Source organism: Macaca thibetana, chromosome 10 (assembly GCF_024542745.1).
Source record: "Macaca thibetana thibetana isolate TM-01 chromosome 10, ASM2454274v1, whole genome shotgun sequence".
In the NCBI taxonomy this organism is placed as follows: Eukaryota; Metazoa; Chordata; class Mammalia; order Primates; family Cercopithecidae; genus Macaca; species Macaca thibetana.
Window position 1 is genome coordinate 64,567,502 of NC_065587.1, and position 18,690 is coordinate 64,586,191.

The following is an 18,690-nucleotide window of genomic DNA, read 5'->3' on the forward strand; positions in this document are numbered from 1 at the left end:
TTTTTTTAACAGATGAGGCCTTGCTCTGTTGCCCTGGTGGAGTGCAGTGGCATGATCATGGCTCACTACAGCCTTGAACTCCTGGGCTCAGGTGATCCTCCCACCTCGGCCTCCCAAAGTACTGGAATTACTGAGATTATAGGTGTGAGCCACCATGCCAGCCTGAATATTTGGACCTATTGTTCCATTGTCTTGTCTGGAAAACACTTAAGAGGAAAACGTATGAATTTTTTACATGTTAAAAATAAAGTGATATTTAACTTTTGGATAATTTTTTATTGGTTAAATAGCTTGCCTTTGCTTGGAGAGGGTTAACATTAGAACAGACTTTCCTTGGAGGTTATTTGCAAACTACAAGACTCATATTTTCTGTAGTCATTAATAAAATTTGTGAAACTCTTGCATTTACTTAAAAAATGCAAGAATTTAAAAACATTCAGTACTTGATTGCAGTTTTGAATGACTTTTGACTGCTTTCAGGCAGTATTTTTTTTTCCTTTTCCTATTACATCAATAAGCATAGAATGTTTTACTTCTCAGAATTGTTCTTGGGAGATGGGGGTCAAGATTTCCTTTTGAAAGTCCTCTTTTTGATAGAACTTTTATTCTAATACCCCACATCCGTCATCTGCTAGATATGGGTTAATAGACATACAGTCAATGAGGTGGGCATGTCTTGCTCTGAAATTTGGAGGGCATCTATTAGGTGCAGTTCCAAATGTGTTTTCACTGAATGATAAGATGCTTAAAAAATGAAAATTAAAAATTGTAGGTGAAAACAAAAATCTAAGCAATAAAAATGCCCTCAGCCCGAGCACGGTGGCTCACACCTGTAATCCCAGCATTTGGGGAGGCTGAAGCAGGAAGATTGCTTGAGGCCAGGAGTTTGAGACCAGCCTAGGCAACAGGCTGTGGATCCTGCTCTCCACAGAACAACAGGCCGTGGACCCCACCTCCACAGAAAATTTTAAAAATTGACTTGGCGTGATGGCATGCACCCGTAATCCCAGCTACTTGGGAGGCTGAGGCAGGAGGATCACTTGAACCCAGAAGTTTGGGCTGCAGTAAGCTATGATTGTGCCACTTCACTCTAGCCTGGGTGAAAGGAGGAGACTCTGACTGTATTTAAAAAAAAAAAAAAAATTCTCTCAGACCTGATGAGGAACAAAGCATTCTATTAAAATTTTTTTGCAACTAATTTTAGTTTCTTTCTTTTTGATTAATCAGCTTTCTACTACCAAAGGTTCCCCACAGCCTGTTGAGGAGAAGGTTGGTGCTTTCACAAAGATAATAGAAGCCATGGGATTCACAGGACCTTTGAAATACAGTAAATGGGTAAAGTCCTTTAAGTTCTTCTCATTTTTCCTTTTGGGCATTGTGCTTTCTGCTCCTCATAGATTTTTTAAAGCTTCTGCATTGCTTTCATGGAATTCATACATTATTTTGGATGTGAGGACGATCTGGCTGTGACATCTGTCACCGCATTGATCACTAGGGTTGATTCGGCTGATCTGGCTGGGTAGGCAGGTGTTCCCTTCCTTTCTGACCACTCCATGTGCGACCTTTTTGAAGCTGTGTTCTTGGTTGAAGAGGATGACCTTCTCCAATACAGGAGGACCCTTCTTTGATCAAGGGTATATAAGTAGCTGCACTCCACTGCCAGAACCTCTGAGTAAGCTCTCAAGGTCCATATATTATTCTGAGAACTTCTCCAAAATATCTCTGCCCATGTGCCACAACCCCTCACTGCTTCCAGTCAGATCTATGCAACATGTGGGACTGAACTAGTCCCTCCACCTGATTCCTTAGAAGCGTCTCATAGCAGCAGGCATGGCAACAAGACTGGGCTTTCCAGGCCCTTGCTGCATGTTATGTCATATATAGACGACTTCTGAGGGGTCAGATGGGCCAAATGTTCTGATGGGCCACATTCTTAAGGAAGCATTACTTTCCGATGAACCTATATTTTATAAGGGATTTTCATTAAAATTTTACTAATCAGCATCTTTTTATTAAGTAATTAAGCCCACGATCTATTGTAATTCTTATTATGGAGGGATATTTGTTAGCTGTGTCAATCCCAGTCAACTCTTGGCCTAGCACATTATCTGTTATAATAGTAGTGGCTGTAAATGAATGAATGTCCTCTCTTCCTCAGATGTCTACTGCCCCTGGGCTTTTATAATAATACCTCTGACCAATTATAGAAATAAAACATCAGCAATTCAGTTCTTCTCAGACCACTTATCTCCTAGAACAGGTTGAGCATCCCAAATTGGAAAATCGGAAATCCAAAATCTAAAACGTTTGGAGTTTTTAGACATGATGCCCCAGGGAAATGCCCATTGGAGCATTTTGGATTTTTGGATTTGGGTTGCTCAGCTGGTTAAGTGTAATGCAGAGAATCCAAAATCTCCCCAAACCCAAAATTCAAAACACTTCTGTTTCCGCACGTTTCAGATAAGGAGTACTCAACCTGTGATACCATTTCTCTCTATCACTATGGCAGAAATGCCTTTTAATGCCTTTCAGGGTTGCTGGAATATTGGGTAAGCCGAATCGGTCATAAGTCAAAGCAAGCCCACTCAAAGCAGTAGGGAAGATGTTTCTAGAAAATATGAAAGCTTTACTCAGAACAACCAAGTAATGCCAGTTACACCATTTTAACAAGTTGGATTCAAATTCTAATTTCAATTTTATTATAGACTTCTACTTGTGGTTTCTTCTTATGGTGTCTGGTTCTCTTTCTAACAGTTCTCACTACAGCAAATAAGAGCTTCTCTCTATAATTACTCTTTTACCTGAATTCCGAAAAGTGAACAGTAATTCCACAAGCGTTTTGTTTTTAAAGGGCTTTGAAAAAATATAGAAAGAACACAAATACTGATAATGATATTCTTGAGTCCCTAAGGTATGAAGTATCTTCTTAATTGCCAATGAAATATTAGTTATGTTCTTTAAAGTTGTATTTTTTAATATCTTAATTTTTTTGACACTTGATAATTGTTGGTATATTTGAATGTTTTTAAGTAGAATCTTTTCCCCTATTAAAAAAATGTGCTTATGGCATTTGGATTTACAAACTTAAAGTATATGTTTTGTTTGAAAATTAGAAATTAAGAGGGAAGTCAAAACAGAAAAAAGAAAAGAGAAACATTTACAGTTTTATTCATTTCTTGGTGATTGGGTTCCACTTGGTTGCTACCATATGTTTTGTATAGGCTGTTTTTTAATGATTCTAGAGGGAAAATTGACTATCATTTGGAGGATTACTAAATCATCAGGAAAATTCCTTCACTCTTTTTTTTTTTTTTTTTTTTTTTTTTTTGAGACAGAGTCTTGCTCTGTGCCCCAGGCTGGAGTGCAGTGGCACGATCTTGGCTCACTGCAAGCTCCGCCCCCCCGGGTTCACGCCATTCTCCTGCCTCAGCCTCCCGAGTAGCTGGGACTACAGGCGCCGGCCACCTCGCCCGGCTAATTTTCTTGTATTTTTAGTAGAGACGGGGTTTCACCGTGTTAGCCAGGATGGTCTCCATCTCCTGACCTCGTGATCCGCCCGTCTCGGCCTCCCAAAATGATAGGATTACAGGCTTGAGCCACTGCGCCCGGCCTAATTCCTTCACTCTTTTATCCTAAGTTAGCCTCTGATTTTTCTTGGTTCCCTTGTGATATCAACTAAATCCCTGATGTTTGCATTTTAAAACTCTTTTATAATGTGATGGTTGTACTTTCTATAACCTTCATTTTATTTTATTTTATTTTTATTTTATTTTTTTTTGAGACAGAGTCTCACTCTGTTACCCAGGCTGGAGTGCAGTAGCGCGATCTCAGCCTACTGTAACCTCCGCCTCCCAGGTTCAAGCGATTTTTCTGCCTCAGCCTCCTAAGTAGCTGGGACTACAGGTGCATGCCACCACACCTGGCTGACTTTTGTATTTTTAGTAGAGTTGGGGTTTCACCATGTTGGGCCAGCCTGGTCTCGAACTCCTGACCTCAAGTGATTCCACCTGCCTCGGCCTCCCAAAGTGCTGGGATTATAGGAATGAACCACTGCGCCCAGCCTGTAACCTTCATTTTAAAATTTGTTACATCACAGTATCAAAGTATGACATTCTAGTGTAATTGAGATGTGAAAATGCATGTGTAACTTTTCATTTTGAAAAACAGAACCGTTTTCAGCAATGTTGATTCAAATCAATACACTTGTATTGGATTTGCACTGGCAAAATTATTTGTTTTGTGTTTTCACATGTATTTGATTAGGGAGTAAAATACCTGCATGTCTGTCCATATCAGCAGTATCAGCTATCTTTTCTGTTTTTCTTTAATGTTTTCATATATTATTCCCATGTTCTGTAATCATATTTAGGATCTTAAATGTAGCTTTTCCTTACCTATGTGAGTATCCTGGAATCATCATTTTTAAAAATTATCTTTATATGCAGTATCAGGTGAGATAAGGATAATATTTACCCAACTCAGCCACATGCCATAGAATAGGTTTCCATATGAGCATTAAGCCAAAAAGTTATTCCTATTCTGAAGGACACTGACAAACTGGAATGTATTCAGAGGTAGGCAGTGAGCCTTATGAAAGCTTTAGAAACTGTTAAGAATGGTTGAAGGAAGTAGGGATGCTTAGCCTGGAAAAGAGAAGACAGGATGATTCTTCTCAGGTATTTGAGGGGCAACTGTGAAAAAAAGAAGGTATTCCAGTGGGCAGAATAATGTTCAATGAATGTTACATGAAGCAGATTTTAAGTTTAGCAAAATAAGAATCTAACAAGAATTGTCCTCTGGTGGGATAGGTAGCCTTACAAGGTCGTTGGTCTTGTTTGAACAGAGGCCCAGATGGTTGACTGTGAATCAAGAATGCTGTAGAAGGATTTCCAGTAGACAATAGAAGGTTCAAATGATTTAAAAGACCCTTCTAACTCTTTTTATTTTTTTTTAGTTGGAGTCTTGCTCTGTCGCCCAGGCTGGAGTACAGTGGCGCGATCTCGGCTCGCTGCAACCTCTGCCTCCCGGGTTCAAGCAATTCTCCTGCCTCAGCCTCCCAAGTAACTGGGATTATGGGTGCCCGCCACCATGCCCAGCTAATTTTTGTATTTTTTTTTTTTTTTTTTTTTTTTTTGAGACGGAGTCTCGCTGTGTCTCCCAGGCTGGAGTGCAGTGGTGTGATCTCGGCTCACTGCAAGCTCCGCCTCCCGGGTTCACGCCATTCTCCCGCCTCAGCCTCCCAAGTAGCTGAGACTACAGGCGCCCGCCACCACGCCCGGCTAGTTTTTTGTATTTTTAGTAGAGACGGGGTTTCACCATGTTAGCCAGGATAGTCTCAATCTCCTGACCTTGTGATCCACCCGCCTCGGCCTCCCAAAGTGCTGGGATTACAGGCTTGAGCCACCGCGCCCGGCCTAATTTTTGTATTTTTAGTAGAGAGGGGGTTTCACCGTATTGGCCAGCCTGGTCTCTTGGCCAGGCTAGTCTCAGAACTCCTGACTTCGTGATCCGCCCACCTCGGCCTCTCAAAGTGCTGGCATTACAGGCGTGAGCCACCTCGCCAGGCCCTTTCAAACTCTTACATAGCTGTTAATGCAATCCTTTTACTAGATTTGTTTTTCATCCTGTAGGATGTTAAAAAATGCATCAGTTCATGGGAGAGCAGATTTTCATTTCCTAAAGCTGTTCAAGGTGCCTCTCTTTTACTCAAGTAAAAAATGACTGATGAAGTCTTCTAAAGTTAAAATGAAATAAATATGAAGTCATCCAAGGACCAGACAGCTTGTACTGACTGGTTGAAAATTCAGTCCCCTACCTCCTTAACTCAGATCCGTGCATGATTCTTGAAGAGGTTCTTTCCTCAAGTTATTATTTCTAATCTCTGTGTGATAGTCTTAAGGGACTTGCTTTAGAGATTTGTCCAGGAAAATGGCTCATCCAAGTATAAAGCCTTGGCCTTGCAGCAGGAAAAGTGAAGAACTATAAAATGCTCCTGATTGCCATAGCATAAGCACTGAAAACATACTCTGGCCAATCTGGTGAAGTCTTCATTGTTTGTGATGAATGCTTTTTCACAAACGTGTTGCTGGGGAAGCTTCCTTCTAAAGGAAAGTCTTGGGCCTTGGGCCTTAAAGGCAAGTCTCCAGGCAAGGTGATTAATTATGAACCCAGAGGATTTTATATCTAGGAATCTGAAGGAGACTACAAGTTTAAAAAAAAAAAGATCAATAAATAGGTGATTAGAAATTTTAAAGTTACATGCTTGTCTATAGCTGAACTGGGCCATAAGTTCTGTGAGAACAGGGATTTTTTCTGTTTTGTCTACTGCTCTATTCTCATCATCCAGATCAGTGCCAGGCACTGAGTTATGTACTTAGTGAATTATTGGATGAAGCAAGGAGCTGGGGCAGATGTCCTGAACTCCCTGTCTTAAGGATAGGAGTAGACCTGTCAAGGCCAAATTATTAGGATCGTGATATTATTAGATTATCATTAGTTTGGTAATGGCACAGACCAGTGCTTCCCAAGATGTGTTCTGTGGTCAAATACTTCCTAGAACTGCAAGTGTTAACAAAATTAAACAGGCTTTTTTTTTTTTTTGTCTGTTGATATGGTGAAACTGATTGATTTGTCAGTGTTGAATTATCTTTGCATTCCTGGGATAAATTTCACTGGATTATGATATATTGTCCTTTTAAAAATATTGATGGATTTAATTTTAAAATATTTTTTTAAGGAATTTTGCATCTGTGTTCATGAAGGCTATTGTTCTGTAGTTTTGTTTTCTCCTAATGACCTTGGTTTTGATATCAGGATAAGGTTGGCCTTATTGAATGAACTGGGAAATATCGTTTCTTGTTTTCTGGCAGAGTTTGTGTAGATTTTGTAACATTTCTTTTTTTTCTTTTTCTTTTTTGTTTTGAGATGGAGTCTCACTCTGTCGCCAGGCTGGAGTGCAGTGGCGCGATCTCGGCTCACTGCAACCTCCGCCTCCTGGGTTCAAGCCATTCTCCTGCCTTAGCCTGGGACTACAGGCGCACACCACCATGCCCAGCTAATTTTTATATTTTTACTACAGATGGAGTTTCACCATGTTGGCCAGGATGGTCTCAATCTCTTGACCTCGTGATCCACCCGCCTCAGCCTTCCAAAGTGCTGGGATTACAGGCGTGAGCCACCACGCCTGGCTGATTTCATAACATTTCTTTAGATGTTCAGTACAGTTCTCTAGTGATGCTATCTGGGTCTGCAGTTTGCATTGTGGGAAGGTTTTTAACCACAAATCCAATTTATTTAATAGATATAAGACTATTCATGTTATTTATTTTAGTGAGCTTTGATAGTTTGTATCTTTTGAGGAATTTGTCCATTTCATCTAAGTAATCACGTTCATTGGAGTAAAGTTGTTCATAGTATTCCCTTATTATCCTTTTAATGTCTTTAGGATATGTAGTGATGTCTGCTCTCTGATTCCTGATATTGAAAATTTGTATCTTATGTGTTTTGGGCTTTTTTTTTCCTTGATCAGTTTTATAGGTTATCAATTTTATTGAAAAAAAAAAATTTGTTTTTTGAGGCGGAGTCTCGCTCTGTCACCCAGGCTGGAGTGCAGTGGCACGATCTCGGCTCACTGCAACCTCTGTCTCCCAGGTTCAAACGATTCTCCTGTCTCAGCCTTCTGAGCAGCTGGGACTATAGGCACGCACCACCATGGCCAGCTAATTTTTGTATTTTTGGTAGAGATGGAAACGTTTTGCCATGTTTCCCAGGTTGGTCTCCAACTTCTGGGCTCAGCTGATCTGCCTGTCTCGGCCTCCCAAAGTGCTGGGATTACAGGCATGAGCCACCACGCCTGACCTGGCTTTGATTTTCTATATTTTATTTTTCTGTTTCAGTTTTGTTGATTTCTGCTCTTTACTATATCATTCTTTCTGCTTGCTTTTAGGTTTAATTTGCTTTTCATTTCTAGTGTTTCATCATGGGTTTTGTTTAAATGTGGGCTTAGGCTGACTTACTCCCCAGATAGGGATATCTGATTTCTATTGTCTATTTCTATATGTCTTGTTTTCCCCTGTATTAACTTTAGACTGGAAGCTCTTAAAAATATGACAGATCTCAAATTATTATATAAAATATCTTAATTACAATCAGAGATGTAATCATTCCTTAATTTGTTATGAGTATTTCTACCCATCAGAGACACTTGCTTTAACTCTAGAGAATATAGAAAAATATGAACATTATATAGTTTTGGGTATAGTATGTTCTTGGTGACTTTAAACCTTAATATCATAGCTCCACTAAGTTCTAGATTGGTTTTTCTTCAGTTGCTATGTCATTCTCAGCCTGTATACATTTGTTTTTAGTCTATGCAAATTTGAGTTTGTAACTTTCCCTGTTGTTTTAAGAAAAAATCAGCTTCTAGAAGCCTTGTTGATGTGCTCATTTATTTAGTTATATCCTTAATGAAATGTTTAGAAGTCCTTAAAATACCTGTTCCTGTAGTGCTGAGTTGGTCTTCAGACCTATAAGTCAACTCTTAAATAATTTATTTTTAGATTTATTTTTATTAAGGCATAATTTATATACAGTGTAATATACAAATCTTAAGTATACAGCTCAGTGAATAAATTAAAACCACCACTCATATCAAAAGCCTAAGAGAGTTCCTAGTGCTTTGGGAATAGTAAAAGTTTGATTCTTATATTTTGCACTCATTAGAAACCCTTATTTACAGATACAATGTTAATCAGCAAACTATAAAACTAAAGAAAATCTGGAAAAAAGATACCTCTTATTCCATTGCCCAGAGATTTATAGAATAGATAGTAGTGCCTCTGAGGAAAGATTAAAGGCTTGAGGGTTTTTGTTTGATTTTGGCCAGAAGAATGTGTAATTTTTTTCTATAAAGGATTTCAGATACTGAAGAGTTAGTGTGGATAATGCTGAACAGTGATTTAGAGCCACAAATGTGGTGAAGTAGGTTGGAGTTAAATGAGAGATTTCATTTAAATATTGGAAAAGCCTTTCTGAGGTTTTCATGCTGAAGTCCTAAAATATGAAAATTGTGTGAAGTCTGTATGAATGGCTAAACTCTAAGAAAACAAAAAAACATTTGTATTGGTTTAAATTACCTGAGAGAGGTTTGGACCCTTCCTTCTAGTTGAAGAAATATAAGATTCTGTGACCCATGTCTAATGGAAATAGAACATCCACTTGGTCATGTCTTGAGTTTGGTTTTATTCTCTTTGTCTAGAAGATTAAGATTGCGGCCCTGCGCATGTATACTAGCTGTGTGGAGAAAACTGACTTCGAGGAATTCTTTCTAAGTAAGTTATTGTTTGATAGTACTGAGAAGGAGAACAAATCTACATTTCATTTTTATGATTGTGTTTTAATAGGATAGGTTTTTTTAGTCCCTAGTGAAACAGTTTTTCCTGCACAAAGCATATAATCCAAACTGCCTATTTTTCTCTTTAAAAAAATTATTGTATGTATTTCTTTAGAGACAGGGTCTTGCTGTGTTGCCCGGGCTGGCCTCAAACTCCTGGGCTCAAGCAGTCCTCCCACCTCAGCCTCCTGAATAGTAGCTAGGACTAAAAGCACATGGCACTGTACCCAGCTGCTTTTCTTTTTTAATAAACAGAGAGCAAAAGGATCCTATAAATAAAACATTTTGCTTATTTTGAAAAAACAAGCAAACTGTACGTTGACATTATCTCCCTTGTCCACATGTGCATCTTTTTACATAAGAGTATTCGTAGTAAACATATTCTGTTTTACATTCTGGAATTTTTTTTTTTTTTTTTTTTTTTTTGAGATAGAGTCTTGCTCTGTTGCCCAGGCTGGAGTGCAGTGGTGTGATCTTGGCTCAGTGTAACCTCCCTCTCCACCTCCCAGGTTCAAGCAATTTTCCTGCCTTGGCCTCCCGAATAGCTGGGATTATAGGCATGTGCCACCACACCCAGCTAATTTTTGCATTTTTAGTTGACATGGGGTTTCACCATGTTGGCTAGGCTGGTTTCAAACTCCTGACCTCATGTGATCCGCCCTCCTTGGCCTCCCAAAATGCTGGCGTGAGCCACTGTGCCCGGCCCATTCTGGATGTTTTACTTAGCATTTTGACATGGACTTTTGGCCAGCTATTCCTCTTTTGTTTTTAAGTTTTGTTTTAATTAATCCAGGATTAATTAAAATTAATCCATAATTATTCCTGGATTATGATTTTTCTCATGTTAAAAGATGATTGGGTCAAAAGGCACATATAATTTTATTATGTTTACCTCATTGATAAATTGCTTTCCAAAAGGGTTTTGCTGGTTTAGACTATCAGAAGCAGTTGATTGTTATCACAGTATTAATTTTGATGCTGTAAACAGTTATATTATTAACAAAGTTAATTAAAGCAGGTACTTGTAATTGGGAGAGATTAAATCATTTCCAGTTCCACAGATTTTGGAAGGAAATGTATGCTGTGTACTTCTGTGGTAATAGTCACATCCTCAAAGCAGCATACACCTAAATGTATACATTTGAGATTTTTCTCTAGCAGCAAATATTTACATATAATTGTGTTCACAACAATGAAGAAAGCTGGATGCAATTTTGGTTATTCAATAACTATTTTTTTGTTTCGTCTTGTTTTTTGAGACTTGTTTTGAGTCTTGTTCTATTGCCCAGTTTGGAGTGGAATGGCGCCATCTTGACTCACTGCTTCCTCCACCTCCCAGTTTCAAGTGATTCTTGTGCTTCAGCCTCCTGAGTAGCTGGGACTACAGGTGCATGCCACCATGCCCAGCTAATTTTTGTATTTTTTTTAGTAGAGACAGGGTTTGGCTATGTTGACTAGGCTGGTCTCAAACTCTTGGCCTCACGTGATCCACCTGCCTTGACTTCCCAACCCAAAGTTCTGGATTACAGGTGTGAGCCATGGGGCCTGGCCTATTTTAGTTTTTAAAAATCAAATAAATACAAATCATTTTGTTTATTTTACTGTCTCAGCAGATTGATACCAAAAACTAAAATACCATACTGAATTATAATTCCAATTTAATGTCCACCTTTCATTTCTTCTTTATTCATAACCTGGAAAGAATATTTTCCTGCTTCTTTGTTAGTCTCGGATAAGTTAGTCCAAAAGGAAAAAATATTTTTTCTCTACCTGATGAAGCTATTAATATTAGAAACTGCTTTTTTTCTTTTTCTTTTTTTTTAGAGACGATCTTGCTGTGTCGCCTAGGCTAGAGTCAGTGGCTCTAGCCCTTTTACTGCATCCTTTTACTCCTGGCTCAAGCAGCCCTCCCACCTCAGCCTCCTGAGTCGCTGGGACTACAAACACATGCCATTATGCCTGGGTAATTTGTTTATTTTTATTTTTTGTAGAGACAGGGTCTCACTATGTTGCCCAGGCTGGTCTCGAACTCCTGGTCATAGGCCTTAAGTGATCCTGCCTCAGCTTCCTGAAGTGCAGGGATTACAGGCATGAGCCACCATGCCCAGCCTGGTTGTTTTTTTTTTTTTTTGAGACGGAGTCTCCCTCTGTCGCCTAGGCTGGAGTGCAGTGGCAGGATCTAAGCTCACTGCAGGCTCCGCCTCCCGGGTTTACGCCATTCTCCTGCCTCAGCCTCCCGAGTAGCTGGGACTACGGGCGCCCGCCACCTTGCCCGGCTAGTTTTTTGTATTTTTTAATAGAGACGGGGTTTCACCGTGTTAGCCAGGATGGTCCTGATCTCCTGACCTCGTGATCCGCCCGTCTCGGCCTCCCAAAGTGCTGGGATTACAGGCTTAAGCCACCGCACCCGGCCTTTTTTTTTTCTTTAAGTGCCTTCATGAATCCGTGTGTGAAGTATTTTTCATCATGTCTTTTTGAAACCTCATCCTCAGGCTGGGCATGGTGGCTCACGCCTGTAATCCCAGCACTTTGGGAGTCTCAGGCGGGTGGATCACTTGAGGTCAGGAGTTTGAGACCAGCGTGGCCAACAGGGTGAAACCCCTCTCTCTACTAAAAATACAATAAAATTAGCTGGGCATGGTGGTGGGCTAATCCCAGCTACTTAGGAGACCAAGGCAGGAGAATCACTTGAACTCGGGAGGCAGAGGTTGCAGTGAGTCGAGATCACACCACTGCACTCCAGCCTGGGCAACAGAGCAAGACTCCGTCTCAAAAAAACAAAACAAAAACAAAAACAAAAAAACAACAACCTCATCCTCAGACATCTATTTAATGTCTGTTTTATATTTGATTCAATAAATAACTCAGACATTTCTTAGAATTATTTTGAAAGGATGTTTACTAGATATCTTTGTCTTGGCCAGCTGTTCATTATTGAAGGTTCTTCAGTTAATATTATAGTATTGAATAATAAGACTTTTTACATATTTAACGTATCGTGTTTCAATTCATAGCCTGTTGTAAACTACTTATAAAACTTAAGAAAAGTTTATAAATAACTTTTATACTATTAGCTCACATAATATGCTTTTATATTTGTCTCACTTAGGAGTTACAAAATATTGTGGGCTAGGAAGGGCTTGTATTATTTTCATTTTGTTTTATTTTGTTTTCAGAAACAGTTGAGCCTCAAAGAGGCTAAGTGACTCACCCAGGGTTGCCTAGCCAAGCCTTGAACCTGTGTTGTCTGGTTTAAAATCCAGGGATTTTTCCACTATAACATATTGCCTGTGAATGAGTGTAATTGCAAATTAGAAAATGTAATACATTTTAATATTTTCTGTATTTTGTTATATTTAAATACAAACTATCTCTGTGAGATTTTCTATTGTTATTGGAAACTGATGTTTATACTAACTATAGCGTGTACCTATTGGTGAGCTTTGTCCTAGCTTAGCCTTTGAAGTAGTTACCTAGGGAGAAAGTAAATTTTTCAGTAACGCCACTCTTCAGGTTTTCTGAGACTCAGTTTGAGAATTTACTTTTGAGACCTATAGCATGTTCATTTTTATTACGTTCTATTGTGGCCCATCTTAGTCATTTGTGGGTAGATTAAGTTTTCATATCAAACCAAAGTGCTTCCAAACTGTAGCTAGTGAATAAAAAGAGAACAAATCTATAATATGCCATCTGGAGGCAGAAGATTACAAATATCTTTAAAATAATTACATTGACTTTCCTGTGGCTTGGATTCTAAAGAGTAGGTGAGACAGGTTTGAAATAAGAGAAAGGGGCTGGGTGCAGTGGCTCACACCTGTAATCCCAGCAGTTTGGGAAGCCGAGGCAGGAGGATCCCTTGAGCTGAGGAGTTCAAGACCAGCCTGGGCCAAAAAAAAAAAAAAGAAACGAAACAAGAGAAAGCAATAAATATATTGCTTCCCAAGACTGTACTTTTTAAAGTGGTCATTGCTCACTTGGACTTGTGGTATTTTAGGGCTTAACTTTTGGAGTCCTGAGAATTCAGCCGCCCGCTGTTTCTTAGATATTTTGAGGATGTCTTTTGTCTGAGCATGTTGCACTGATGAATACACAGCGGTTTGCTGACTGGTCTTTTAGAGATGTTCTGCTCTGAAGAGCACTTTGGAGCAGAGGTGGTCAGTCAGTAGAGTTCCTGTTTAATTCCACAGTGTTGTCTGCAGACTGCTTTGTCTTTAACCCTTAAGAGACTGGAGGCATTGGAGAGGAGGTTCTTTAATGAATACATTCTGAGTCTGTGGTTGAGGTTTATCACTGATACAATCTAAAATAATTAATGAGGTTTTTCAAAGATAATTTCAATTCTATTTAAATAATTGGCTGAAAACCAACAATAGTGAATATTTATTGAGTACCTACTAACTTAATACTAACCATTTTGCTAAACATTTTATAGGCCTTATCTCATTCTCACAAAAATCTTACAAGGTCAGTTATCTTGTTTTTCTCATTTTTACAGAGAAGAAAATTGAGTAATTTTACCCAGTGTCACATAGTGAGTGAGAGGTAGAGTCAAAGTATTGCATCAGGCAGTCTGACCCCACATTAAATGTACAACCGTGTTATGCTGCCTTCCCATAACAGTAATAACTATTTAATTGTATCCAACTTGATGTCAAGAAAGAAAGTGCCTAGCTTCAGAAACTGAAGCACTGAATGTGCATTGGAGCAAGAGTGTGATTGTAGCAAAATACTACAGCAGGTTTTAACTTTGAAATGTTTAAATGCATTTCACTGAACTAAAGAATCTGCTGTATTTTTGCATAGTTCACAGTCAGCAGTCATTGGTGTTACTTTTTAGGGCTTTACCTTGTGGGTTTCTGTTCTGACACCAGTGTGTATAGGGACTCAATCATATGCCAGCACTTTTCCCACCCTCAGCCCTGAGGTGACCCCAGAAGGGGAAATTGTGACCCAAGTCCAGCTGCTGGCCTGTCTGTCCGTCTGTGCTTTCCAGCCCAAGAACTGATTCCCTCTCTGAGAAAATTGGAAAGGCTCCTGGAGGCTGCCGAGAAGCTTTGATGTAGAGGTAGCAATTGAACAGATTGTCCTTTAGAAGCAGCCAAATTTCATTTTCCAGATTGAAAGACAGACTTCCAAGAAAATTTTTCTTTTTAATGTTTTGTTCTAGCATCCAAAAAAGACCCAACTTCAGATCCGGGCTTGAGAGTTTCTCAGGGCTATTCTCGTCTAGGTGGAGGGTGGTTGGCCCATTCTCAGATGGCATGTGTCTTAATAGCTGTATGGCTGGCCAGACCAGCCTTCAGCTCCCTCCTGCTGGGCTCTGAGAGGAAGTCAACTTGACAGCTGCTAGGCACCTCCCAGTAAGCTCACCAAAGTATTTTGGTGTCACTTTGTGACAGACTTGGATTCAAACTGCAGCCCTGCCACTAGCTTGTTAATATTGTGGCTGCCCACATGTTACTTAGTTTGAGTCTGTTTCCTCATCTCTAAAATGAGGAGTATAATGCTTCCCTCCAGGGTTAAAGTGAGGATTGAGTGAGATAATGTATTGACATGGCTTGCAGTAGATCTGGTATGCAGATGGGCTCTTAGTGAGTGTTAGTTTCTGATAGTGGTATTAGAGAGGCTGTTAGAGCAGGATTAAGAACACAGTGTTTGGAATCAAGTAGATCTGAATTTGATCTCAGGTGTCTCTTTTCATTACCTTGAACAGCAATTGTCTTGGTCTCTCTGAGTCACTTTTCTTCCTGTCAATTTGGCATATCAATGCCTACCTCAGGGTTGTTGGGAGGATTCATTGAGCTCATGGATGTGAAGAACCCAGTAGAACATCTGGCACGTAGTAAGCCTGCAGTGAATTACAGCTCTTTATTACTGGTGCTGTTAATGTACTTCACAGGGGTCCGGGCCTATGTTTTATCTCCTAGTGACCCCTCTTTGTTATCATTTAGTACCTCGTATACCTTGATGGTTGCTGAAAAGCAGAGAATAGTGCTTCTTTCTTGAGTCATTGCCCCAAAGGACAGATTCTACCATAAGGGCCCAAATTCCCCACTTATTTATTCTCTTTTTGCATCTTCCTCTTGCTCTGGTTTTTCTCCCTGTTATGTAATAAGGAGGGCACATTCAGTGGGAGACTCCTCATCCAGCAGGAGGCTTTTCTTAGCTGAGTGAGAATTGAGAGGCTTTGATGTCTGGGCACAGAACTAATTTGTGGGATCTGAAACCAAGGAGAAGCCCTTCCCAGTTTTGTTATTTCTTGGGGGTGATGAATAGCCTTTCACTAAATACAATATGCTTTCTTATTCAGCTGCAGCTCCTTAGAGCCCTGACTTTTTTCGCCTGATCTTTTCTTTTTCTTTTTTCTGTTTTTTTGAGACAGGGTCTTGCTCTGTCACTCAGGCTCAAGTACAGTGATATGATCTTGGCTCACTGTAACCTCCACCTCCCTGGCTCAAGTGATCCTCCCACCTTAGCCTCCCAAGTAGCTGGGACTATAGGTGCATGCCACCATGCCCAGCTAATTTTTGTATTTTTTTGTAGAGACGGTGTCTCACTATGTTTCCCAGGCTGGTCTGAAACTCCTGGGCTCAAGCAATCCACCCGCCTCAGCCTCCGTAAGTGCTGGGATTACAGGTGTGAGCCACTGCACCCAGCTCCTGGTCATTTCTTTTGGGCAAATCATTTAGCACACCCATATCCATAGCACATTGGGTACCTTACAGAAAGAAGACAGGAAAAGGATACTAGAAAGACTTAAGCCTCTCAGTGCAGCCCAAGTGAAAAAAGTGAGGGAGTGTTTGCCTAGCTTTTCAGAATTCAAGCCCATGGAGGGAAAATACTGTAGAGTCACACGGAAGCTAGAAGGAACCATAGAAATAATCTAGGCCACATTCCGCAAGGTGAGAAAACCAAGACTCAAAGGGCAGAAGTGATTTGTCCAAGGCCACATAACAAGCTGGTAACAGGGCTAGAACTAGAAGGCTGGTGGTCAGACTGAATTCAATGTTTTTTTTTTTTGTTTTTTGTTTTTTGTTTTTTTTTGAGACAGAGTCTCACTCTCTTGCCCAGGCTGGAGTGCAGTGGTTCGATCTTGGCTCACTGCAACCTCTGCCTCCCGGGTTCAAGTAATTCTCCTGCCTCAGCCTCCTGAGTAGCTGGGATTACAGGTGTCCACCACCATGCCTGGTTAAGTTTTGTATTTTTAGTAGAGATGGGGTTTCGCCACGTTGGCCAGGCTGGTCTTGATCTCCTGACCTCAGGTGATCCGCCCACCTTGGCCTCCTAAAGTGCTGGGATTACAGGTGTGAACCACCGCATCCATCCTTTTTTTTTCTTTTACTCCTGGCGCACTATGATTCAATGTTCTTTTATCCCATAGTCTCTCCCTATTGTTCTACTGGACTTTTCTGCAATAGCATAATCAGAGAGCGCTGTAAGTACTGTGCCTGCCAATGTTTAAAATATGGTCAGTATGCCTCCTTTAAACCCTCACATACTTATACCTTATTGTTATTTTCTAGGGTGTCAGATGCCTGATACATTCAATTCATGGTTTCTTATAACCCTACTCCACGTCTGGTAAGTGAGCAATTTAAATGAAGTCACTAAATGTATTTTTTTTTTAAACACTGTTGACTTGTAAGGTATAGCCCTCAGCAGGGCTGATTATATGAAATGGCAGTTGTTCAGGTGTTAAAAACTGTTCCTTTCATTTTAATAACTGGTGTCTTGAAGCACATTTTTATTAAAGGTCAAAGCATAGGCCCAGAAGAAAACTAATATTTGTAGGATTTTTTCAAAGAACACCTAACCCAGTGAACAATGCTATCAGTATCTCTTAAGAGACGCTGTGAGCTTGGATGGAAAGTTTTCTCTCCCTTGGCTGTTTTAGGAAAGTTCACATTTACGTAAAAGTGGTTTGAATTGTGAGAATCCGTGGTCATTTTCATTGCTGGTCATCAGAAACCTATAACAAATTATAGCACTGACATTTACGCCTGTACCTCTAAAATGTGCATACAAGTTAGCTTCATGCCAGGTTTGTTGCATGTAAAAATATTTAACACCTTAAACAGTATATTTTTTCTTCAGCTGTGAAATAAGTAGCCAAAAAAAATCAATTTTTCATCTAACGTTACACAGTATTAAAGGTCAGAAGGATATAGGAGAGTCGTTGAAGTGGGGGGCTGGGGAATGTATTTATTGAACTGCCAGATCTTGGGAAGGTAAATTCTGGAGAACTAAGTTTACTACTTTGACCATAGTGAGTATCTGAGGAACATGGGAATGGCTGCCCTGTCAAAAGAACCCTTGTTTGAGACTGCCTTCTGCTGAGCCTTTGCATCGCACAACTGACTACTATATACTTTTTGGTTTTGATCACCTCTGAAATGTTTCTTCCTCTATACTCACACAGTTACACTGAGTTTGGCTTAGGGGGCCTAAAGTGGCAGTTTATTTTATGCTTTTTTTTTTTTTTTTTTTTTTTTTTTTTTAGACATAGTCTCACTGTGCTGCCTAGGCTGGAGTGCAGTGGTGCAATTGCGGCTTACTACAACCTCCGTCTCCTGGGTTCAAGTGATTCTCATGCCTCAGCCCCTCTGAGTAGCTGGGATTACAGGAGCCCACCACCATGCCCAGATGATTTTTTTGTATTTTTATAGAGACAGGGTTTCACCATCCTGGCCAGGCTGGTCTTAATCTCCTGACCTCAAGTGATCCACCTGCCTTGGCTTCCCAAAGTGCTGGGATTACAAGCGTGAGCCACCGTGCCCAGCCTATGCTATCTTTTTCTAAGCAGTAGTTTATTAAGTGCACACCATGTCCTGGGCACTTTGTGGGAACTAGAGAATAGTTCTCAAGAAGCTTACAGTCAAGTGAGGGAGATAAGTTGTGTAAAATGGTCAATTATAAATCAGAATGCCTAAGTTATATAATAAATATGAGTGAGAAGTACTTATAGGATCACAAAGGAAGCTGCAACTATCAAAACCCTTATACTTCTACCTGTTAGTTCTTTGAAATGTGCCATGCATCAGGCAGCTTAGAAGGCACACTGCCTTCCTATTGTCTTAATGGTGAAGCTTAGGGCATAGCGTTCAGGGAGGGAAGCTGGATATATTGAGGGGAAAAAGTGCTTTTTCAGGAGAGGAGGACGGCAGAGGTGGCACGGTAAAATTACTCACTGGAAAGGTGGGAGGGTTGCAAGAAGGCTAGGGTGTTCCCAGAGGAACTCAAAGATAATATTCAGAACCTGTATGAAAGACTCTTTATTGCCCATATAGCTAGAGGTATCA

At 40.1% G+C, this 18,690-nt stretch overlaps 2 protein-coding genes across 2 annotated transcripts in view; both read left to right on the forward strand.

Annotated features, from left to right (window-relative positions):
* The window catches only part of LOC126964261 (ubiquinol-cytochrome-c reductase complex assembly factor 1), a 292,878-nt gene that overhangs the window by 209,931 nt on the left and 64,257 nt on the right, over positions 1–18,690 (forward strand). The window contains exons 5-7 of the mRNA XM_050807265.1: positions 1,228–1,335; positions 9,257–9,329; positions 16,915–16,972. Coding sequence (XP_050663222.1) covers positions 1,228–1,335; positions 9,257–9,329; positions 16,915–16,972 — 239 coding nt within the window. The remainder of the gene's footprint in view (positions 1–1,227; positions 1,336–9,256; positions 9,330–16,914; positions 16,973–18,690) is intronic.
* Positions 1–18,690, forward strand: part of MMP24OS (MMP24 opposite strand) — a 194,325-nt gene that overhangs the window by 84,334 nt on the left and 91,301 nt on the right. The window lies entirely within an intron of this gene.